The 25,865-nt window shown below is 41.8% G+C and overlaps 1 protein-coding gene and 1 long non-coding RNA gene across 2 annotated transcripts in view; one reads left to right on the top strand and one right to left on the bottom strand.

Annotated features, from left to right (window-relative positions):
* LRRC3B (leucine rich repeat containing 3B) overlaps positions 1–15,890 on the top strand; it is a 154,420-nt gene extending 138,530 nt beyond the window's left edge. Inside the window, exons 2-3 of the mRNA XM_030205753.1 lie at positions 1,944–2,034; positions 14,307–15,890. Coding sequence (XP_030061613.1) covers positions 14,474–15,253 — 780 coding nt within the window. The 5' untranslated portion in view covers positions 1,944–2,034; positions 14,307–14,473 and the 3' untranslated portion in view covers positions 15,254–15,890. The remainder of the gene's footprint in view (positions 1–1,943; positions 2,035–14,306) is intronic.
* Positions 15,891–20,531: 4,641 nt separating this feature from the next.
* LOC115460190 lies at positions 20,532–23,308 on the bottom strand. The gene is made up of 3 exons (XR_003940402.1): positions 23,229–23,308; positions 22,308–22,313; positions 20,532–20,543 (listed from the first exon to the last, which is right to left on the bottom strand). It is a non-coding gene; the product is annotated as an uncharacterized LOC115460190 (long non-coding RNA).
* Positions 23,309–25,865: the final 2,557 nt, after the last annotated feature.

Genomic DNA, 25,865 nt, shown 5'->3' with positions numbered 1-25,865 from the left:
TGCTAGGGCCCTGAGGCAGTATATCAAGAATCTCATAAACAAACAGTATTTACATTGTGTGGAGTGGAGGAGTGGCCTAGTGGTTAGGGTGGTGGACTTTGGTACTGAAGAACTGAGTTCAATTCCCACTTCAGGCACAGGCAAGTCACTTAACCCTCCATTGCCCCATGTAAGCCACATTGAGCCTACCATGAGTGGGAAAGCACAGGGTACAAATATAACAAACAAAAAAAAGCCTTTTCAGATGCAATGGAGTTGTAAATGACATTTTTTTCTCTGTCTGATCATGTTCTTCCCAGAATATCCCATCACAAAAAAATCAAAGCAATTTGTAAACAATCCATCAGCGATTATAAACAATCAAAGTGCTTGCATTTCTGTTCAGAAAACATTTTCTCACACCAATTGAAGGTTGGTTTGTTTTTCCTGAGATTTGGGGAACATTGTTGGGAACACTGCCCTTGCTTTCTGTACGTACCAACCCTTCTGATTGTACTTGGATTCCCTTCTCATTGTGCCATTCTTGTTTCTCCCAGAGCCTAGATGTTAGTGATGGCTTTTAAGACAAGTATATGAGACATTGATCACAGCAGGGGTGTTAATGTGATGCTTGAAGATGGCGAGTGAACTATGATGAAAAATAGGATAAACAAGCAGAATAATATGCAGTCGGTTAGGATGCCGTTTTTATTATTTAATGATGAAATGTTATTGTTTTTAATTTAAAGCCAATTAAAAGCTTCACTATGAAGTGGTTTTCAGTTTTGAGAAGGTGCCATTTTAATCACAATTTCCCAGACAGCAGGAATATAAAAAATATTTGAATGAAGGCATTAATAACCATACGATGTTACTGTAGAGGCTTCTTTCATGGTGTTCCTAATAGTGGAATACATTCACATTTATGTCTTCATTCAAACTGTTATATTTTTATGTGAGCTGCCTGATAAACGTGATTAGAATTTCATATTTTCTCTGAGAAGCAATGACAAAAAAAATCAGTGAAAGATCCCTTTAATTTTGAAAGAAGTCTGGTATAATATGAGAGTAAAAAGCTTAATCTAGTAGATGACAGCAGAGTGAGAGAGAGATGCCTTGCAGGCGATCACATGTTGTGGCTGACAGCCGGAGTATATCCCTAGCAACACAGACAGAGTAATTGGATAGCACAGATGAGCTATCTAGTAATACATTGGGTCAATATTATAAGCAGGTTATATGCTCACTGGAGGCAGGTGAATGCACAACTCACTTATCCATATATTATGCAAAAATACACAGAGAATTTAATCTGTTTAGATCACTAAATAGCCTGATACTATCCGTGTAAAAAAGGGCAGAGTGAGGGTAGTAGGTCAAATCTGCATAGTAGCAATAGGCAGCCATAGCAGGTCTAAACTAAATGGATATTGCCGAACTATTGGGGGATTTCCTATCATTTCGTGTTAAAATAACATTGCTGTTTCCTGTGTTGTTTCTTGTAAATCCTCACCCTGTTGTAGAAACCCAGGCGTAAAAACGTTTACCTGTGTTAGGCCAGCTGCGAGACCAGCAAGCCACGAGCCAAGTCTGGAAGATATAAGCTATGTAGTTTGGGTAGAGTGCAGTGCTTGTGAGGGCCAAGATGAAACTATTGTTCTGCATAGGTACACAGCTACCCAGTAGGCACACTTTGCTCTGTATACCTTATTGGTGTGTTGGTCACAGCCAAAATAAGATTGCAGTAGCCTGTGAGGATCTTTCAGTTTGCAGGAAAAAGGTTGTAAGGAACTGGCTAGGTCTCCACAGGATGGTCTTACTGCAGACATGGCCAATGGACTCAGCAGGAGGGCATACTATATTGCAACAGAGGTCTAGGGAGGCAGAAACAAGATTTGAATAAGGGCCACTACATTCCCTAAAGGATCTCCTTTGACTGAAAAATCTTTCTCTCTCCTTTATAGACAGAAGATCTGAAGAAGAGGGCCTGCTATCTGTGGCTGCATTGCATAGCCTGACTGCATGAGGTGCAGAACCAAATGGAGCAGGAGAAAGGTCAGTACACCTATTGCAGGACACGCACATGCAGTACTCCCTTAGCATATTTTATGGCAGGGATCCTCAAATCGAGTCCTTGAGGTCCACAATCAAGCCTGGGTTTCAGGATTTCCACAATTAATATGTATGAGATCTATTTGCATTTACTGTTTCCATTGCATGCAAATAGATCTCATACAAATTCATTGTGGAAAGCCTGAAAACCAGGTTGGGGTGTGGACCTCAAGGACCCCTGTTTTATGGGATATCCAGGACTGACCTTATTGCACCATGCCTTCAGACAGTGCTGTCCCTGTGTCTTGATTCATGTTTGTATATTTGAATTACGCTTCCTTTATAGCCCATCTCAACACACAAAGCATGCTAACACCTCTGCTCACTAGAAGGCTTCTCATAATGTCTCCTCTCTTGCTTTTCTCTCCATGGACTTACAGTATCTAGCATACACATGCCACCTCTCAAAGAGCACTTAATTCAGACATTTTACCATTTTTACTGTCACAAAGGATTCACTGCCAGCTTCCAAAACTGTCCCCTTCATGTTGCCTATTCCCTGCTGACCTCCCTCCCCTTTCTCACCCATACCTTTGTACCTTGGCCGACTCATGGTCGGCCTTGCATTCTCAGCTCAGAACATGGCAGCCCACTCCTTTTCCTGCTATCCCTTTCACACTATCCTGCTTCTGAGACTGTCCCACTACTGGGCCTCTTTCCATCTGCCTCCATTTTTGTTTTAGGCCCTCCTTCTATATTTGTCCCCTATACTACTACCTTTCATTTTGTCCCTAGTAGATGAGGATGGAGGTAAGGAGATTAGTCTTCCAATTGGAGGGCCTACCCATCCTTGCAACCATCCAACTCCATATTCCTAGATGTAGCCCCTGCACCATCTTCTGCTCAGGTAAGAGCTACAGCTTCTCCTCCAGGAACTGTGGGATAGTGTAGTGGAAGCTGGTCACCAGTATGAAGGGGTTGTTGGTGACACAAGGCAAGAATAGAGAGAATGCTCATTCTTGTCTCCATGATCTTATCTGTTCTTGAACACAAACAGGCTTATTTTCGAAAGAGAAGGGCGCCCATCTTTCGACACAAATCGCAAGATGGGCATCCTTCTCACAGGGTCGCCCAAATCGGCATAATCGAAAGCCGATTTTGGGCATCCTCAACTGCTTTCCGTTGCAGGGACGACCAAAGTTCATGGGGGCGTGTCGGAGGCATAGCAAAGGTGGGACTGAGGCGTGCCTAACACATGGGTGTCCTCGACCGATAATGGAAAAAAGAAGGGCGTCCTTGACGAACACTTGGACGACTTTACCTGGTCCTTTTTTTTTCTTACAACCAAGCCACAAAAATGTGTCCTAAATGACCAGATGACCACCGGAGGGAATCGGGGATGACCGCCCCTTACTCCCCCAGTGGTCACTAACCCCCTCCCACCATCAAAAAAAATGTTTTAAATATTTTTCCAGCCTCTATGCCAGCCTCAAATAGCATACCCAGCTTCATGACAGCAGTATGCAAATCCCTGGAGCAGTTTTAGTGGGTTCAGTGCACTTCAGGCAGGTGGACCCAGGCCCACCCCCCCTACCTGTTACACTTGTGGTGGTAAATGTGAGCCCTTCAAAACCCACTAGAAACTCACTGTACCCACATCTGTGCCCCCCTTCACCCCTTAGGGCTATGGTAATGGTGTATAGTTGTGGGGAGTGGGTTTTGGGGGGGGCTCAGCATACAAGGTAATGGAGCTATGCACCTGGGAGCAATTTCTGAAGTCCACTGCAGTGCCCCCAGGGTGCCCGGTTGGTGTCTTGGCATGTCAGGGGGACCAGTACACTACGAATACTGGCTCCTCCCACAACCAAATGGCGTGGATTTTGTCGTTTCTGAGACGGGCGTCATCAGTTTCCTTTATCGGCAAAAATCGGGGACAACCATCTCTAAGGGTGACCGTCTCTAAGGTCGACCTAAAGTTCGCGATTTGGGCATCCCCGACCGTATTATCGAAACAAAAGATGGACGCCCATCTTATTTTGATAATACGAGTTTCTTCGCCCCTTCGCCAGGACATCCTGCGAGGACGTCCTCAGGAAAACTTGGGCACCCTTTTCGTTGTGGGAGAATATTTAGCTATACAACTGCAAAAATATATTCCACAGAATTATATTCCACAGTGATAATATGAAGATTCACTTAGCTTCAAACCGGTCTTCCTTGCTCTCCTCTTATTCAAACTGCTGGACTGTAACCTACGGTGGTCAGCGTTTCGTCGCCTGCTTCAGGGTTCAAGGGTCAAATTTAAAGTAAAAAAAAGGAGAGGAAACACGGGGTGAGCATTCAGAAAGTTCCTTCGGTCTACTTCCCAAGATTTCAAATATCCCACATACATGGAGAGAGCATCGCATATCTCTTCTCAGAAGGAAGACAGTGCGCCACAGAAAATGGCATTCTTATATAGGGCTGACGTCAGACGTTCTGAACAGCAGCAATCAATCGTTTCAACATCTTAAAGAGCCATAACTCAATGCAACCCAACCTAGTAACAGTGTGAACAGAAAACAGCTGATGTCTTTTCTTATTATTATTTTTAAAAAGTGACACCATTCCACTTTTGCATTAAGAGCTTCTGGGGTCAGTGAATTTAGCCGGAAAATCCACTGCTGTTCCTTTTGAAGAAGGAAACATTTCTTGTCACCACCCCCTCTTCTTACAGGGGGTTCAGAAATTTGTTACAGTACTCAGCATCGTAAAGATCTAAAAGGATGCTGTGCCGCATTACAGTGTTCTGTAAACGGGGATGTAGACTTGAGGGTTTTGATGGCACTTTTGTGTTCAACCAATCATGTGAACAGCTGATATGAGGTTTGCCCCACATACAGTCTGTCACATGGGCATCGGATACAGTACACAACGTATTCTGACTTACAATCTGTATTCACTCACAAGCAGTACCCACGATGCGTTCGAGGGTGCATAAATGTATCCATTTCGATCATCAAGGGGGGCACATCACACAGTCATTGCATCATCTGTGTCCTCTGAACACACATGTTGCCTTGCTCAAAGGGGGCAGTAAAGACGGGCACATGAGTTCCTTTAAATTCTGGCCTCGGCTGTAGGCAAATCTTATCCTGAAATTAGCAAAAACTGGAAGAGTTTTCAAGATATTCCAATGACTCCTCAAAATCCTTTGAGCCAGGCAACATGTGTGTTTGAATAAGAGGTCCAGCAGTTTGAATAAGAGGAGAGCAAGGTAGACCGGTTTGAAGCTAAGTGACTCTTCATATTACCACTGTGGAATATAATTTTGTGGAATATATTTTTGCAGTTGTATAGCTAAATATTCTCCTACAACATAGAGAAAAATAGTTTTGAGTTTTTCAGGAGGATTTTAATGCCTTTTTAAAAAGCTGATGATGAAGCAGCCCTGCTCTTGTTGCTTGTAGCAACTTTCGATCTTCGTAAGGCATTTTCCTCCTATAGTGAAGACTTGCTGGAGTTAGACCTTAAGTGAACTCTGGAGATTTACTTTATAAATATTGACGGGACAGTATCGGGGTTCTACCTTATTTTTTGGTTAAGCATTCTAAAATTGCCATTTGTACATGGAGAGTGATTTACATATGGAAATCAGTGTTTTCATGTGCAAATCCTGCCTAATCCTGGCACGGAAGAGTAGCCTAGTGGTTAGAGCATTGGCTTAGCAACCAGGAAACCTGAATAAACATCACTTCAGTAGGTGATATATAACATAGTAACATAGTAAATGACAGCAGATAAAGACCTGAATGGTCCATCCGGTCTGCCCAACAGTCACACTCATTATCAAGTAATGATTAAACCAACAATGAATGTGATATAAAATACTCTTTCTCTTTGGCATTTCTGGGACATAGACTGTAGAAGTCTGCCCGTTCCTGTCCTTGGGTTCCAACTACTGAAATGGCCATCGAAGCCCACTCCAACCTAGCCAAATCCATCTTGTCGTTTGCGGGACCTAAACTGTAAATTTCTGTCTGGCCACTGTCTGTAGTTTCTGTTGAAGCCCTCTCCAGCCCATCCTAAGCCAGATTGCCGTATATGGGACCAAACCATACAAGCATGCTCATCACTTGCCTTAGTTCATCACAGCTGGAGTCACCAACTAAGCGCCACTCGACATTCAAACCACACATGCAACCATTTAAGTTTTGGGTTTTTTTATACTGTTCATTTTCTAATTAGAGATCCTCTGTGTTCATCCCTCACATTTTTGAATTCTGTCACCATTTTGTTTCCACCACCTCCCTCGGGAGGGCATTCCAGGCATCAACTACCCTCTCCATGAAACAGAATTTCCTGATGTTACCTCACCTCCCCACAACCTCAATTTATGCTTTTCTGTTTTCCTTTCTCTGGAAAATATTTGTTTCTATATTAATACATTTCAAATATTTAAACATTTGTATCGTACCTTCCCCGTCCTTCCTATTCAGATCTTCCATTCTCTTCTCATATGTCTTTTGGCTCAAGCCCTATACCATTTTTGTCACCTTCCTCTGGACCGCTTCATGTCTTTTTACATCCTTAGCAAGATATGGCCTCCAAAATTGAACACAGTACTCCAAGTGGTGCCTCACCAATGATTTCTACAGGGGGCATCAACACCTCCTTTATTCTGCTGGTTACACCTCTCTCTATTCAGCCTAGCATCCTTCTGGCTACAGCCACCACCTTGTCACACTGTTTCATCACCTTCAGATACTATCACCCCAATGCCTCTCTCCCTGTCTGTGCATATCGGCCTCTCACCTCCTAGCACATTTCTACTCCTTGAGTGCATCATTCTGCACTTCTTTGCATTGAATTTTAATTGCCAAACATTAGACCATTCTAACTTTTGCAAATCCTTTTTCATGTTTTCCACTCCTCCACTCTGCTTCAAGTCTTGGTATCATCCACAAAAAGGCAAACCTTACCTACTAACCCTTCAACAATGTCGCTTATTAAGCCAGCATTGGCCCCAGCACTGATTTTTGAGGGACTCTTCTACTCATCTTTCCTTCAAGTGAATTCCATTAACCACCACCCTCTGGCATCTGTCTGTCAACCAGTTCTTAATTAAAAAAAAAAACAAAAAAACTTCAAGTTTCACTGCTGCACCTTGGGCAAGTCACAACCCTCCATTGCCTCAGGTAGAAAAAATTGTGAGCCCTCTGGGGACAAGGAAATACCTATTATACTTGACACTAACTTACCCTGAGCTATTAATGAAAAAGGTGTGAGCTAAATCTAAATTAATGAATAAACTTGCCTCTTAAGTGTGTCATTTTTATTTGTTTCTGCAACTTGCTTAGTAGCAATTGATTCAGGTAATTTGGAGTCAGTTTTTCTGCATCCTTAGTGTCAGACGTATAAATGTCTTTTTTTCTTCTATAATCTGTATTTGTTTCATCACTACAGATGGCTATCGCCTCATGGTACTATGTAGGCCATATTGAGCCTGCAAATAGGTGGGAAAATGTGGGGTACAAATGTAACAAATAAATAAATAATCATTGAAAGGGGGAAAATTAAAGTCCCCTTAGAGCAAAAGAACACAAATCCTTTATGTATACCCTGCTCTGAACTAAGCACTCCACTCCTGGGTGACAGTAGGCTTTCCCCAAGATCTAGTTTAAAAAAAAAATGTTCCAACTCCTTTCTAATTTACTGCTAGCAACCAAGTTCCATTTTGGTTAAGGAGGAGCCCATTCCACTTGATTAGCTCCCCTCCCCCTCCCTTTCCAAGAGGTTCCCCAATTTCTAATGAATCTAAGCCTTCTTCTGTGCACCATATGGGGACAGGCTTATGAACCTCAACACGTATACACTGGAAGGGAGGTGGGAGAGAGGGGATATGATGAGATGTTTAAATACTTCAGTGGCATCAATGTACAGGAGATGAGCCATTTTCAAATGAAGGAAAATCCTGGAATGAGAGGACATAGGAAGGAGTTGAGAGGAAATACGCTTAGGAGGAATCTAAGAAAATACTCGTTCACGGAAGGGGTGGCAGATGCATGGAATGGCCTCACAGTGGAGGTAGTGGAGATGAAGAGTGTGTCAGAATTTGAGGAAACGTGGGACAGGCATGTGGGATCCCTTAGGAAAAGGAGGAGTTAGTGGTTACTGAGGAAGGGCAGACTGGATGGGTCATTTGGCCCTTATCTGCCGTCATGTTTCTATGTTTCTATTGTCCATTGATGTATTTAAACTCTGGAGCTTAGTCTACTTCTAGAGCCCTGCACATGAAACTAGGAGCAATTTGTAAAATGGGAGGCAACAAAGAGTAGTTGTAAATGGGGTTCACTTTGAGGAAAATGGCATTACCGGTAATGTGCTGCAAGGACTAATTGTTGGTCTGGTTTTTTAAAAACATTTTTTAAGCAATATTGGACCTGATATTAAGCCAGCATCGCTTAGCATTTTGCTGACCACCTCTGGCATTAAACCTGGAAATTCAGTGCCAGGTCATGTCTGGGCACCGGCATTGATTTACAGGTTTCTGCAGTCACCTAACACATAGGTAGTTAAGTGTAGACTCAGCACATACCTGGCAATGGGTTACCACATAAAGATAGGACTGATGTCTATGTGCTCCTATTTATGTGGTTAACCTGAACAGATGATTTAACTGGCCAAGAGCCATTTCTGTCTGGCTAAATCGCTGTGAATATTGACCCATTGTATCTCATTATGTTTGCCCCTTGGCCGATGATACTGAAATCTACAATAGGGTACATTCCCCAGATGGTGTGAATAGCTAAGATGTAGGGTCGTGCATTTGGGCTGGAGGGAGTCCTGTAATATTCCCTGGATTCTATATATGGCAACTAAAGTTGCATGCACAAATCAGCATGCATTGCCAATTGTGCGCACAACTTAACTGATTAATGATCCAATCAGCAACAATAACAATCCGCTCATAAATCCTAGGACACATATTTTATTGGAGGAGCATGTTTAGGAGGCATTTCAAGGGTATTCCTGTGAATTATGTGGATTCTTACAGAATACGCCAGATCCACAACAAATTTAGGCACCAGCATTTACACCTGCTTTCAACAGGCGTAAATGCAGGTGTCTTAAGTTAGGCGTGGATCAGGCACTTAGGCAGTATTCTGTAAAGTGCAGGTACCCTTTATAGATTACCGCTCAACATGTAGGGCCCTGTTTACTAAGCCACGCTAGAGGCGCGTTAGCGTTTTTAGCACACGCTAACTGTGTAGGCGCCCACAATATTCCTATGGGCACCTTACACAGCTTGTGCTAATTTTGTGCATGTGCTAAAACCACTAGCGCACCTTCGTAAACAGGGCTCATAAGTTTTATGTGACGATTTAGCGGCACAATTTACTGAATCTAGTCTTATATGGTGTGACTTACTTCTGTGCATGAAAGAAGAAAAGGTCCAAGATGTGATGGCACCTCATGATCTTAATGTGGCCAGACAGACAGAAGTGTTGATGACAGAAACTAAAAATATGCTTAAGTGCATAGGGAGAAAAATGACCAGCAGAAAAAAGGAGGTGATACCATCTCTATGTAAGTCTTTGGTGAGACCTGATTTAGAATACTTTGTACCAAACGTTCAAAAAGATGCAAACAGGATGGAGTCTGCCCAGAGAATGGCTACTAAAATGGTCAGTGGCCTTCATCATAAAGTGTATGGGGACAGACTAAAAGATCTGAATTTGTATATTTTGGAAGAAAGGTGGGAGGAGGAGATATGAAGGAGACATTTAAATACCTCCATGGCAAAAATGCACAAGAGGCAAGTCTCTTTAAATTGAAAGGAAGCTCTGGAATAAGAGGGCATAGGATGAAGGTGAAAGGGGGCAGACTCAGGGGTAATGTAAGAAAATATTTCTTTACAGAAAGAGTAGTAGATGTGTTGAAAAGCCTCCAGGTGGAGCTGGAGGAGACAAAGACAGTTTCTGAATTCAAGAAAGCATGGGACAAGCACAGAGGATCTCTAAAAAAAAGAGAAAAGGATAGCAGAGATTAGTAGATTATGTGGATAGGCAAGCTAGATAGGTCATGTGGTCTTTATCTGCCATAATTTTCTACATTTCTATTTTTCTGATGGTTCTTAATTACTACTACTACTTATCATTTCTATAGCGGTACAAGACGTACGCAGCGCTGTACATTTGAACATGAAGAGACGGTTTCCTACCTAGAAGCATACATTTAGCAGCAGTCTTCCTTTATCATTGGTACTCAATGAGATTTGGTTCCCCCCCAGTCTTCTCTAAAATCTTGTCCAGCTAGTGTGTGAGGTTTGCTACCTTCACAAGAGAGTAAGCAATCCGCATGTCCACCAGCCATCCTACAATCTCTATTGAATTGCTGTTAATGATTGCAGTGTTGTTCATATCCTGCTGACACAAAGCCCTAAAAATATAGCCTCAATGGGAGAGGATGACAGGTCACCAGATCAGGTCCTTCCTTCAGGTGTGCATGACAGATGATATACATTCTTTGTTGTTGACCCTGTGCCTCCTGAGCAGCACAGAGGCTGCCAAAATGGATGTGGACCATTCTACAATGTCTCTACAGAGCTCTTCTGTTCCAAGACTTATACATTCTCCAAGAAATAATCATTTCAATGGGTAGAATTTATGAAAAGACAGTTTGAAGCAAACACCCACAGAAGGTGAGCTCTCCACAAGGAAACCAACGAAAGGAAAAACACAGTGGATCCAAAAAAGTCCTCTCACAATGAGTGTCTTCCTGAACAAGGTCTTTATTAATAGTAGCAGAATTGACCCGACACGTGACGTGTTTCGGCCGTAAGGCCTGCGTCAGGGGTCTATAAAACAATATACATAGAGATGCATCAAAATACAAATGTAATAAAAACAACAATAAAAATAATAATTAAAAATTAAAAATAAAAACATAAACTTATATATGTGTGTGGAACATTAAAACATGAAAATATAAAAGGAATGTAGAAATGTAAATTTAGATCAATGAGAAAATACACTTATCAACACAGAGATAATGAGGAGAAATGAATAAAATACAGTTTAACACTAATTAAAGCTTTTTTTTATTATTATTTTTATTGTAATGATGTGTTCTTTCTTACATCTTGAATTTTCCAGTTTAATTCCTTCCTTTCTGCTGGCTGCCTTTCACCATACTTTGCACTCTGTGAATCTTTCTTCTGTATGACCCATCAGAGGTCAGCAGGAAATAGAGAAATACAAGCTTTCTGACAAGAATTATTGAAGTACCGTTTTTATTACCTTACAAGCCCACTAATGCTTATGATCATTTCAACTCTGCACTTTTCTTGAGGGGAAAGCGAACTGCTGCTGGATGTTTGATAGCAAAAGAAAAAAAAGTACAAAAGGGCCTTCAAGGCTGGAAACAAATAGGAGTCCTTTGTTCATAAAGACCCGACACGGGCCGCGTTTCGGTGTGAAAACGCCTGCCTCAGGGGTCCAGTAATCCTGATGCTCTCAAAAATGAAAGCAAAAAAAACAAGCAAACAGCTCACTTGAACAGTCCTAACATGATGATAAATAAAACTTGAGCACTAATACTGCATAATATAAATCCTCTGTAGTAGACACTGTGAATTGCAAATTTAAAAAAAAAAGCCCTTTTGTGCCTTTTTTCTTTTGCTGTTTGTGTACTTTTGAACCCTCTCTTTTGTTGCCTGCTGCATGTTTGATAAAATGTTGTCGAGAAGTGTGATATGTGCAATGGTATTGTACAGATAGCATTAGTAAAAAGCAATTTGTGGTTTATGGAAAGTGTTTTGTTTATATTGTATGCCCTGGTCTCTTTAAATGGAATAAAGCCTACGCAAGCAGTGCAATTTGCTTTTGACACCTTGTAAACCCCTTTAGATTTGGAACTCTTCACTATTTGCCTTGTAAAGTCCTGAATAAGACCTGACATTTAGAGTGACAAATGAGTACAATAGATTTTTCAATAAACTGGGAATCTGATTGTGCACAGAAACAGACTGAAGTAAATGACTTGTTTTCGAAGTGTGCTAAGATGTAGTGATGTGGATAGAGGGAACTTCATTTTAGCACCCCACCTGAAAGATGGATCATACTTTCACGGGAAAAGTTTTGGATGTGGTGAGATAGTTCTTAAAAACGTCACTTGTATCTCTACTTGTCATGATACAAAGGATCTAATACACTTAGGGTCTAATTACTAAGGGTGCAGTTCTATAGATTGATGCCTCAGTCTAGGCGAAAGCCATGTGCTTGGTGCCAAGATTCTATTACAGACTTGGCACTAAGATTCCATTAGAGAATACTAGTGTAAAGTCAGCATTGGCACGTCCATGTGTAATCACGCCCTGTTATGCCATGTCAATGGCAGGCAGAAGTTGGTGCACCTAGATGCCCTTTTACAGAGCGGCAGTAAACCCAATGCGGGCTTACCGGACGCTAATCTGAAACTACCACCGGCCCAACATGGGTGCCAGCGGTAAATCCAGCCCCGGTTTGACCATTTGCCGCACTATGGAAAATAGCTTGATATTTTCCAGCACGGCGCTAACTCAGCAGTAATCGGTTAGTGCCATACACTACCCAGTTACTGCCGGGTTAGCGTGGGAGCCCTTAACACCAGGGGTGTAGCCAGACTTCAGCAGGAGGGGGGTCCAGAGCATGAGGTGATGGGGCTCATTTTAGCCCCCCCCCCGGTGCCGCCGACCCCCCACTACCACCATTTTGACCCCGCTGCCGCCAGCCCTCCTCTGCTACTATCGACCCCCCTCCTGCTGCTGCCAACCCGCCACCGCCAGGTACCTTTGCTGAAGGGGGTCCCCAACCCCCACCAGCCGAAGTCCTCTTCAGCGCCGGTCTCTGGCGCGTTCACTGATGTGGATTCTGTTTCTGTGAGTCCTGACATCCTGCACGTTCCTACATTCCTACATGCGGACGTCAGGACTCACAGAAACAAAAATCCAGATCAGCAACGCACCGGAGACCAGCACTGAACAGGACTTCGGCTGGCGGGGGTTGGGAACCCCTCCAGCAAAGGTACCTGCTGGCAGCGGGGCGGGGGGTTATGGCAGTGGCGAGAGGGGAGTCAATAGTGGCGGGGGAGGGTCGGCAGCAGGGGGGATGAAAGTAGAGGGACCAGGGCTACATTTGTGGGGGCCTATGCCCGAGTGGCCCCACCTAGCTACGCCCCTGCTTAACACCACCTCAATGGATGGCCATGTGGTAAGGCCATACTATTTTTTGGCCTTTTTACCCGCTGCGGTAAAAAGAGCCACAGTGCACAGCAAAAAGGGCTCTGCCTCTAGCGCAGGGCCCTTTTTACTGCAGTTTGGTAAAAGGACCCCCTAGTAACACATGTAGTTGTATTCTACAAACTATGTTCCTACCTGGTAGACACGCCCATGCTCCGGCCATGTGGACGCCTCCCTTGCAGTTAGGCTCTAGGGCACTTGGGCACTATCTTATAGAATTGCACCTAGTGCACATAGGTACCCACCTCTAGGCACAACATTAGAGAATTGCCCCCTAAGACATATATTCTATAAGTAGTGCCTAAAAATCATCGCTGAAAATTTAACTCGCTTAGTGCGATTCTTTAAAGAATATGCATCCTTTTCAGAATCACGCTTAGGCATAAACTGCACCTAACTGTAGACATTTGCAATTAGGCCTGCTATGAGCAGACTTAAATTCAGGTGCCTACAATTAGGCACAGTTTGGCCATATTCTATAATCAACGCATATAACATTTGGAAGCACCCCCCTCCCCAGAAATGCCCATATCTATGCCCCCAAATACGTACACACGTTAGGGTTTACACACACATCATTATAGAATATGATATGTTCATAAATCTAATTTATTGCCAATTAGTAATGATAATTGGTTATCACCCAATTATCAGTGCTAATTGGCTCATTACTCAATTAACTTGCATGTTTTAAATTGGGCACATGCCCAATATAACGCATGTAACTCTTAATTCCTTATATAGAATTTGACCCTAAGCGGTTTTTTCATGGACTCAGAATGGACTTAGTAAATCTGGCCCCGAGATGGAAACTAATTAGATTTTTATTTTATTTTTCTCAGCACAGTTGTTTCTAGGGTAGGGCAGTAGATTTTGCTGAAGTTTTAATAGATTTGCTGGAATTATGTGTAACCTTATGTCATTATCAAAACTTTGTCTACCTCAAATGAAATATGATACTATGCTGCTGCATCTATTTAAAAGTGAACCGATGTTCTATATCTTTTTCTTTTAGATATACTTTTGAAAAGAGAAGGCCAATCCTGAAGAGAGGCACACGCTATTTTATGTATCCTGGCAAATCTGAAGAAAAGAGAAGACTAAGTTTTGGTTACATATCATCACCTCTTACCACAGCTGGGTCAATGAAGAGTGGTCATGTGATTATGCTGACATCCCAGCATGCATTTGGTAGACCTGTGGATAACACGTTCTCTCTCCATGTGTCTGCTCTTACAAAGCTTTGTCCTCATGATACTGTGCTTTCATTCTGCCAGCATGTGCCCAAAAGGCTGCCTTTGCTCTCATTCTGGAGGTTTAAATGTCAGCTGTAGTAATGCAAATCTTAAGGAAATTCCAAGAGACCTTCCCCCTGAAACAGTTCTACTTTACTTGGACTCCAATCAGATTACATCCATCCCGAATGACATTTTTAAAGACTTGCATCAACTGAAAGTCCTCAATCTGTCCAAAAATGGTATTGAATTTATAGATGAACATTCCTTCAAAGGGGTGGCGGAAACCTTACAGACGCTTGACTTGTCGGACAACCAGATCCAAAGCGTGCACAAAAATGCATTCAACAACTTAAAAGCTAGGGCCAGAATCGCAAACAACCCTTGGCACTGTGACTGTACTCTGCAGCAGGTTCTGAGGAGCATGGCTTCAAACCATGAAACAGCAAGTAATGTCATCTGTAAGACCTCGGTGTTAGATGAGCATGCTGGCAGAGCATTCCTTACGAATGCCAATGACGCTGACCTCTGCAATCTTCCCAAAAAGACTACCGATTATGCCATGCTGGTCACCATGTTTGGCTGGTTCACCATGGTGATATCCTATGTGGTATATTATGTCCGACAGAATCAAGAGGATGCAAGAAGACATCTCGAGTACTTGAAATCCCTGCCGAGCAGGCAAAAAAAACCAGAAGAAGCCGATGACATTAGCACTGTGGTTTAATGTCCCAAAATGAAGGGCTGAGGTTGAGAAAAAAAATAGATTTAGTGGGCATTGGAACACCAGAGAATCAATTCAAATATTTATGACACTTGAGCCTTTTTTTTTTTTCAGATTAGCTGAATTTTTCCACTGTTGAGCAACTTCTAAACAAAAAGGGGGGATGTTGTTTGGGTAGTACACTTTATTTCCTTTGACAGTACGTTAAAATGAGTAGAGTAATGTGTAATCATCAGTCAGGAGGATACATTTCCCTATTTAATAAAGAAATTTTTATTTTTTTAATTTAAAACCAAATAAAAGCTAAACTTTGAACTGTGTGAAATATACATGTTTATTGACCACACTGTGTTTGGTTAGTTAGTACTTTGTTTTAGCAGGGTTATGCATTTGCAAAGCAATAAAGCAGACCTGGACCGGACTGTTTTTCTGTGTACTAGATCTTACGCTAGGCTAGTTTATTCTGAATTGTGGGATCCGTAAGTGGGTCAGTCATGTGAGATATTTCTCTCGGTGCATCACCCTGAATGTCATGAGTAAAAAAATAGGGAAAAATAAACCTCAATTTGTTCTTTTTTTTTTCCTGCATTTCCTTATTTTCTCAGCAGTGTCTTGATGCTCGGCTACCAGTGTCTTCCATGCTGATTGAGCCGAGTATGATTTTCTCTACTGCTGCTTTCCATACTGCATGCTAGCTGACCACAGAGTTATGGCTGCATGGTTAATGCTTGGTTTTTCCTTTTCTTCCCCACAGGGTGTAAATGCACTAACCCACCCAGCCCTGCCAGGTTTACAAGCAGATGTCTGAAAAACCGAGTCCGTTTTTGGATGATTGTTAATATAAAAAATGTGATTATTATTTCAGTCACGGCACATCATCATCTAAAAGCATGATCCTGATTTTATTTTGCCACCTTAAATTTGGTATTTTGGATAAGAATGGTTCATCTTGCAGTGGGTTCCTCAGTTTTATGAGTTCATAGCTAGAAAATAAGGAGTAGATATTTAAAAACAATTTAATGGGGTAGGTCAGGCTCCTGCCCAGTTAAATCACGGTGAACAGGCCACCCCTGGATTTTCAACAGCACTTCACTGAATAGTGTTGCTGTAAATCTGACACTATCCAGTTAGTACTAGGGCTGTCTGGGGGCAGAGTCAGGGTGGCGACAGTTAGCAGAGATATTCAATCTGTTAACTAAGGGGTCCTTTTACTAAGCTGAACTAAAAGGGGGCCTGTGCTAGCATCAGTGCGTGTTTTTGACATGCACTGAGGCCTCCTTTTACCACAGCAGGTAAAAGGCTGTCTTTTTTTTTTTTCAAAAATAAATGGCCATGTGGCTAGTGAACCACTTGCAGCACAGCCATTTGGGGGGGGGGGGGAGCAATTATTGACACCCAGTGAGGTGGCTGTAAGGGCTCCCACAAGGGCTGTAGAAGGGCAGAGTGGGGTGCTGCCCGATTACCACCGGGTAAGCACCAGTGCTACAAAAATTTAAAATATTTTTGTAGCGCCGGAAATGGCGAGCATTGAGGGTGGGAACTACCGCCAGGCTCCTACAGCAGCCCGGCGATAGTTCCAGTCTAGCACACGGCAAGCCTGTTGCCGCGCCAACCCTTTAGTAAAAGGGCCCCTAAGTGCCCAGATAAAGTTAGGACAGCAAAATTTAATCCAGGCATTTACCCAGGTACCAGTCTGAATATTACTGGTACCCAGATAAGTCCTGGCAGATACCTGTGACCTGGATATTCAATGCTGGTGACCAGATTAGGCTGGCATTGAATATCAGGGTCAAATTCAGTCAGTGATGGCCATCAGCTGAATACAGGGAAGTGAAATGCTAATCCATTTGTTTGATTTGGCATGTTTCTAAGCTTAGTGCTCCTTTTACAAAGTGGTGCTACTGATTAGCATGTGCTGAATGTGAAGAAGCCCATGATGATTGAATGGGCGTTTTTGTATTCAGCGAGCCACTAATTGTAGTGCAGCTTTGTAAAAGCAGCCCTTAATATCTTAGTATCTTAGTTAAACAAACTTAGGGGGTCTTTTACTAAGGTGCGCTAGAATTTTTAACTCATGTTAAAAATCAGCTGGCGCTAAACACTGCCCATAGGAATATAATATAGGAATATAACAGGTGTCTCGGCGTTTAGCATGAACTAAAAATTCTAGTGCACTTTAGTAAAATACCTCCTTAGTTATAACATTTTGAGGTCCTTTTACGAGAGGGATGCCGTGTGGCAACCTGGAACTACCACAATGCTAACCCGATGGTAATCGGTGCTGCCTGGTTAACACAGGAGCCCTTACCTCCACCTCAATGGGTGGCGGTATGTGCTCCCCGCCGCATTGCCATATGGTAAGAGTAATCGTACTGCATGGCCATTTTATTTTTAGGGGATTTTTACTTGCTGTGGTAAAAAGGGCCCTGGCATACGGGAAAAACGACCCCTGCCATTACCACTGGGCCCGTTTTACCACAGCTTTGTAAAAGGACCCCTTTGTGATTAACTTGCATAAAATGAAAGGGGCCTGTTTACTAGAGGGCATTAACCCTAACATACACTTGATACGTGAAAAAGCACAAATGGTATTAAACCATTTTGCAGTAATATCCCCTTTTCTGTGTGCAACTGTGCATTGTTTTTTAATAGATTTTTTTGGACAGGTAAGTGCTCCTGTATTAATTTTTTCAAGTCCTGTGTGTTAATGGAAAAATTAGCATGGGAACGGCAAAAAAATTTTTTTTTAAGCTGTAAATACTTCCATGTTGAATCTGGGCTTAGCACACAGGAAAGTCCCGCCTAAAGACACGCTGAGCCCATATGCAAATGATCTTTAGTATAAGGGCCCCAAAATTGGTTCAGGTCATAAAAATCAAATGAACATTTGGCTGACATTCAAAGCAAATTATACGTTCATTGGCGGTTGGTGAACACCTAGTTTGCTTATCCATACATTTTCAAAAGTTAGACAGTTTCAGGCCATTTAAATTGCTAAACTGCCTATTTGGGCTGAATTAGGGGAGGGCCACAGGCTGTCCTAAAAATTATCTGTTCATTGGTGATATTCAACTACTTAACAATTTAGTTTAGGCCTGCTGAATATTGCCAGCTATGGATATGCATTCATTTGAAATGAGAAAATATTTGGGGGGGGGGGGGGGGGGGGGTTCAGCTCAAAATGACAAGAACAAAATCTAAAATTTGGGGTGGGGAATTTGCTGTGTCATAAATAGTGTGTACTATTTTAGTAGTGCACACATACATGCTCTGCTGGATTCTATATATTGCACCAAGCGTTCTATGCCTAAATCTAAGCATATTCCATAACAATGCGCATAACTTAATTGGCTTAACAAGCCAATCAGTGTTAACAGCATTTTAAAAAGCAAAAATGAGCACTAATTGGCAATAATTAGAATTTACGCACACTACTCGCTAAGCACATCTAAAAGGGGCATGATTATGGGTGGAGAAATGGGCGTTTCCAAATTTACGAGCATTATAGAATATCGCCCAGTCTGCCCAAACCTACGCGCAGGGATTTATGTCTCATTTTCGTTTGGTGTAAATGGATGTGCGTAGTTTTAGGTGCAGGGGTATTAACTAAGCATATTCTATATACCTCGCATAAATCTTCTAGAATATGCTTAGACAAAAATGGTTTCTGAGTGGATTTTCCAGGCGCCATATATAGAATGTCCCTCCACTGTGTGTAAAGTGTGCACACACTGCAAAGACTGTGTTACTCTTTGCAAAGGGTGTGCACGTTTGGAAAACAGTGCAGGCATGTGTGCACCATCAGAAAATAGTGTCCTAAAAAGCAGAAGGGCAAACGATCCGCTAGTCCCAGTAAAATGGAAGAAGAAGCAGACGGTGGAAAATGAAGTTACAAGCTTTTATTGTAGAGAGAGGGCAAAAAGATGCCCAAAATAACCAACACTCAGGAAATGCAGAGCATTCAACACAGAGGAGGTGTGTGCTCATTCACTATCATGTTGCATGCTCTGTGTTTCCTACCTTGCTCAGGTTTCTTACCTTGGGGAAAGTGACAGGATCACTCCTTGAGATATTATATCGTCCTTGAAGCAGCCCCGTTGGGCAAACGTCGGCCATGTGGTGTCTTCTTATCCAATACAGACTTGCAACTTCATCTTCCACTGTGTCTGCTTCTTCATCTTCCATCAGAAAATAATGCACACATACACATACTATTGGAAATTAGTGCACACATGGAAAATGTTGAAAAAATTAGGTACATGTCTCACAGATATCTCAAAAATCTATAAATGGCACTTAAAATTGTGCATGCAATTAATTGAATAATGAGCCAATTAGGGCTGATAATTGACTTCTAATAATTATTGGTACTATGGTCTGTGTCCTGATCGAAGCTAGACAGATAGGCCACTGCTGGGCAGACTTCTATGATCTGTGCCCTGATCATGGCTGAACAGATTTGGATGGGTTGGAATTGGGCTTCAATGACAACTTCAGAAGCTGGAAAACAAGGACAGTGCCGGGCAGACTTCTACAGCCCTGAAAATGGCAAAGACAAATACATAGTAACATAGTAGATGATGGCAGAGAAAGACCTGCATTGTCCATCCAGTCTGCCCAACAAGATAAGCTCATATGTGCTACTTTATTTGTATACCTGACCTTGATTTGTATCTGCCATTTCAGGCCACAGACCATAGAAGTCTGCCCAGCACTAGCCCCGCCTCCCACCACCGCCTCTGCCACCCAATCCCCGCTAAGCTTCTGAGGATCCATTCCTTCTGAACAGGATTCCTTTATGTTTATCCCACGCATTTCTGAATTCCGTTACTGTTTTCATCTCCACCACCTCCCGTAGGAGGGCATTCCAAGTATCCACCACTCTCTTACTTCCTGACATTTTTCTTGAGTCTGCCCACCTTCAATCTCATTTCATGTCCTCTAGTTCTACTGCCTTCCCATCTACGGAAAAGGTTCGTTTGCGGAGTAATACCTTTCAAATATTTGAACATCTGTATCATATCACCCGTTTCTCCAAATCAAGATCAAGTATACATATGTAGTATCACATCATACCTTAAATGCTATGAGTTTATCTGCCAACCAATGTGGAGGATATGCTGCCACCCTGTAGACAAGAAGTGCTGTACTGTTTTTGGAACCTGGCTTTGACTGGGAAAGCAGACCAGAAAAGAGATACTAGGTGTCACACCAAAGCAGACACTATGAAGTCCAAAAGAGTCTTTTATTCAAACAAATCCCGACTCTGTTGACTATTTGGGAAAAGCTTGTTCTTTTCCCCAATAGTTTTTACCCTAATGCAGCCTTTGGGTGACATGTGGCCATGTTGGGTGACTATTGTAATAAAACTGCACTCTTCATCAGATTTTGATCTGCTTGTTTCTTCATTGTTAATATGTATTGGCATTAATTGAAATTTACATGCACATTTGTAGTCACGGGGATCCGCACATACATTTTACATGTGGCTACAAAAAGGGAACACAACCATGGAAGGGTCATGAGCGGATCAGGGGTGTTCCTACAATTTATGCGCACGGTTATAGAATTAAGAAGTTCCATCCTAATTTAGAAGCGAGGATTTACACCAGGGTTTTCACATTATGGAACACATAGATAAACATGGTTTAATAGGACAAAGCCAGCATAGATTCAGCCAAAGGGAGTCTTGCCTCACCAATTTGCTTCATTTCTTTGAAGGTGTGACTAAACATGTCGATAAAGGTGTGTCGGTTGATGTAGTGTTTCTAGATTTTCAGAAAGCTTTTGACAGTTCCTCATGAGAGGCTCCTGAAAAAATTAGTCATTACCGAAGAAAACGGTAATGGAATTCAAACATGCGTGGGATATACATAAAGGAATCCTGTGCAGAAGGAATGGATCCTCAGAAGCTTAGCCGAAATTGGGTAGTGGAGCCAGTGGGGGGAAGAGGGGTTGGTGGTGGGGAGGCGAAGATAGTGGTGGGCAGACTTATACGGTCTGTGCCAGATCCGGTGGTGGGAGGCGGGACTGGTGGTTGGGAGGCAGGGAATAGTGCTGGGAAGACTTATACGGACTGTGCCCTGAGCCGGGGAATAGTGCTGGGCAGACTTATACGGTCTGTGCCAGAGCCAGTGGTGGAAGGCGGGGCTGGTGGTTGGGAGGAGGGGATAGTGCTGGCCAGACTTATACAGTCTGTGCCCTGAAAAAGACAGGTACAAATCAAGGTAAGGTATACACATGAGTTTATCTTGTTGGGCAGACTGGATGGACCGTGCGGGTCTTTTTCTGCCGTCATCTACTATGTTACTATGTTAAAGGAGGCAATGATATGTTGTGGATTAGGAATTGGTTATTGGACAAAAAACAGAGGGTAGGGTTAAAAGGCTATTTTTCTTAATGGATGAGGGTGAATACTGGAGTGCCACAGGGATCTGTACTGGGACCAGTGCCATTTACCATATTTATAAATGATCTGGAAATCAGAACAAGTGAGGTGATTAAATTTGCAGACGATACAAAAATATTCAATGTTGTTAAAACACATGTGGGCTGTGAAAAATTGCAGGATTCCTTAGGAAATTGGAAAACTGGGCATCCAAATGGCAGATGAAATTTAATGTGGACAAATGCAAAGTGATGCACATTGGGAAGAATAATCCAAATCATAGTTACCTGATGCTAGGATCCATCTTAGGAGTCAGCATCCAAGAAAAAGATCTAGGTGTCATTGTAGACAATATGCTGAAATCTTCTGCCCAGTGTACAACAGTGGCCAAAAAAGCAAACAGGATGCTAGGAATTATTAGGAAATGGATGCAAGGTAAGACCTCTGTTTCGCTCCATGGTGAAACCTCACCTTGAGTATTGCCTTCAATTCTGGTCACCATATCTCAAAAGAGATACAGTAATATTGGGAAAGGTTCAAAGAAGAGGAACCAAAATGATAAAAGGGGTGAAACTCCTCTCATATTAGAAAAGGCTAAAGAAGTTAAGGCTCTTCAGCTTGGAAAAGAGATGGCTGAGGGGGGGGGGGGGGGATAATATTTAGGTCTACAAAACCCTGAGTGGTGTAGACTGGGTTAAAGTGAATCGATCTTTTACTCTCAAAAAGTAAAAAGACTAGGAGACACTCAATGAAGTCACATGGAAATACTTTTAAAACAAATAGAAGGAAATGTTATGTTATCAGAGACTTATCTCTCGCCAACTGTCTCAAAATGAGATTCAAGATAAGTTACATAAATTAAAGATAGAAGCTGACACAGTTATCAGAAGTCACAAAAGAAATAAAATAGCACAATAAAAAAATACATTTTCAAAGCTTTTCAAAATAAGAGAGAGCTTTTCATAGATCGTAATTTGAAGGAAGATTGTTCCAATAGTAAACTGCTCCAAAGAAAAAAGATTGAGAAAATACAGCTTTAAACTGTATACTTTTGGTTGAAGGAAAAGGTAACATGAGTTAATTGCATCACCTGGAAGATGTCCTAAATTAACAAATTCACCAACTGAGATTCGTCTTCAGGGCAAGTACCATCTTAAAAATTTAAAAACAAACATAATTCCTTAAAAACAATCCAAGCCTGAAACTCTTTGCTAGTGGATATGGTATCAATGGTTAGCATATGTGGGTTTAAAAAAGGTTTGTACAAGTCCATAGTCTGTTATTGAGATGGACATGGGGGAAGCCACTGCTTGGCCTGGGACTGGTAGCATGTAATGTTGCTACTAATTGGGTTTCTGCCAGATACTTGAGATCTGGATTGGCCACTGTTGGAAGCAGGATACTGGGCCAGATGGACCATTGGTCTGACCCTTTATGGCTATTCCTATGCTCTTATGGTGTAAATCCTTGTGTGTAAAGTTACCTGCTGATACCAGTGCTAAGCGTATTCTATAAATGGCCCCTAACTTTCAGCCAGAACACAACCAAGAAGAATGGAAAAGGAACCCCTACATGTAGGACAGAAAAAACAAAAGTAGGAGTGAACCAGTAAGACACTTCCAGCCAGATGGGTAAGATGCAAGTCTTTATTAGGCAGCACTCATTCTAAGACCTGACATGGGGCCGTGTTTCAATGGGAATCACCCGTCTACCTCAGGGGTCACTTACTCAAAGGAAGTTATTTTATATGAGTCGGTGCAAAAACAACTCTGTAGAAAACTGGAACTCTTAAACTCCGCAGTATAGAGCAAGACACTGTCAGAACCCAGCCTTGAAATGAGTGGTTCACCCCTACTTTTGGTTTCCCTAACTTTTAGAATTTGGTCCATAGTGTGCACTAATACCACACACCCTTTCTGAAGTGTGCACTATTTACATTACCCCCAACCCCAAAAAATAAAATTGAAAACAAAACCAAAATTCCTATGCATGACACAGTCACTAAACTGCACATATGTTCAGTGCCTCTACCTATATGGATAGTGGCACTGAGTACATGTATTAAGGAAAGTGCAAGTGTCAGTAGTAGTCACTGCACCTGCTCAAAACTTACCCTGTTATTTTTTATGGATACGTGACTTTTATCAGTGTGTAAATTAAAAATGTTTAACTTAAAAAAAATAAAAAGTTGAGTCTCAGAATTTTTTCTATTATCTGCCCTGTGTCTCAGACTCTCTTGTATTAGTGCCTTGTAAAAGTCTTCATACCATTTTACATCTATCACCTTGTGCTGCTGAAAAAAATACAGTTCAAAATATATTAAAGTAGGAGTTTTCTTGTATTGAACTGCACAACATCCTTTGTACTTTCACAGTGGAAGAACAATTCTACAAATAGTTAAATGTAAGAATAAGAAACCCCAAATTCTTGATTGTATAAGAATTAACACCCCTGACACAAGACTGGGCAGAAGCCTTTTTTGAAGCAATAAAAATGATAAGTCATTTAGGATAAGTGTCTGCCTACCAGCTTTGTTCACTCTTCTTGGCAGAATAGCTCAAGCTCTTTAAAACTGCTTGGAGATCACCTATGGACTTCTATCTTCAAATCTTGTTGCAAATTTTCTACTTGATTCAAGTCTAGGCATTGAATGCATCACTCGGACATCCACTTCTTGCTGAGCCATATCATCCTTGCTGTTGCTTTGTTCTTGGTATCATTGGCCTATTCAGTCTTGTTCAGGTATGTGACAGACTGGAACAGGCTTTCCTCCTGGATCTTTCTGTACTTTGCACCATCCACCTTTCCTTCAATCTTCACAAGCCTCTCCACAATGCTTTACTGTTGTAATATTATTAGCAGGCTCATGTGCTGGGTTTTACACCACACATAGGGATGGATTCTATATAAGGCGTGGCAAGTAGTGCGTGTTAAATTGCGCACACGGCCAGTTTGCACATGCTATTCAATTGAGTAATGAGCCAATCAGTGTTAGCTGGCCAATAACAACCAATTATCAAATAATTGGCAATAATTGGAATTCCTGCCGAATATAAATCTTGCAGCTGTGTTTTGTGCTGTTTGCAGTTTCTTTAGTAATTGTTCCCTGCATCCGGCACAGATCCAGTGACTAGATCACCTTCTAACCGTCCTTCTGCTGCCCAGCTGGCCAAATACTTCAATGATAAAATCATTAATCTTCACAAATCAGTTCCCCAGGACAATTCTACTACTGACTCTTTTCTTGACTAATTGGATCCCGGATTACATGAAATCCCAGTAGACCGATCATGGACTAATTTTACCCTACTTACCACTGAAGAAGTCATTAAAACGATCTCTAAAATCTCCAGGTCTCATTGCCACCTTGACCCCTGTCCCAATTACCTATGGACAGGCGCCCCAACATGTTTTATCTCAGACCTTACCACCCACATAATCTTCCTACTTCAACAAGGTTCCTTCCCCACCAAACATGGAAACATATTACTTACACCTATACCAAAAAATCCAAAGAAACCTGCAAACGATATCACCAACTATTGTCCAGTTGCCTCCATCCCTTTAATTACAAAATTAATGGAAAACAGAGTGATCTCACAACTTAATGATTATATTCAGAAATTCTCCATCCTACATGAGTCGCAGTCGGGCTTTTGTTCTGCCCATAGCACAGCAACGGTTCTTCTTACCTTAATATCCAAATTTAAACAAGAAATAGCAATAGGAAATAACATCCTCCTTCTACAATTTGACTTATCAAGTGCATTTGACATGGTAGATCATACTATCCTAACTAAACTTTTGGACAAGCTAGGGATAGGCGGTTATATTATCGAATGGATAAAAAGCTTTTATCACTACTAGATCCTATCAAGTTAAAGGGATTACAAATATATCATCCCCATGATTCTAGAAAGGGGCATCTATTCTTTGGAGGCAAAATGTGCCTATTGGAGCCTATTCTATAAAGGAAAGTAGATGCCTCCTTTCTTTTCCTTTATTTTATTATTATTTATTTATTTATTTATTTATTGGGATTTATTAACCATCTTTATGAAGAGATTCACCCAGCAGATTGTTTAACAAAAAACTTAAAATTGTGTTAACAGTATAACAATAGTAAAATGACCAAATATAAATGTAAATATAATAAGGGCCCCTTTTACAAAGGCGTGCACGCATTTTTAGTGCGTGCGTTAAATATGCATGTGCTAAACGCTAGAG

The sequence above is a fragment of the Microcaecilia unicolor genome, chromosome 1 (assembly GCF_901765095.1).
Source record: "Microcaecilia unicolor chromosome 1, aMicUni1.1, whole genome shotgun sequence".
Classification (NCBI taxonomy): domain Eukaryota; kingdom Metazoa; phylum Chordata; class Amphibia; order Gymnophiona; family Siphonopidae; genus Microcaecilia; species Microcaecilia unicolor.
The sequence above is the reverse complement of the archived record's forward strand: the minus strand, read 5'-3'. Positions and strand labels throughout refer to the sequence as shown.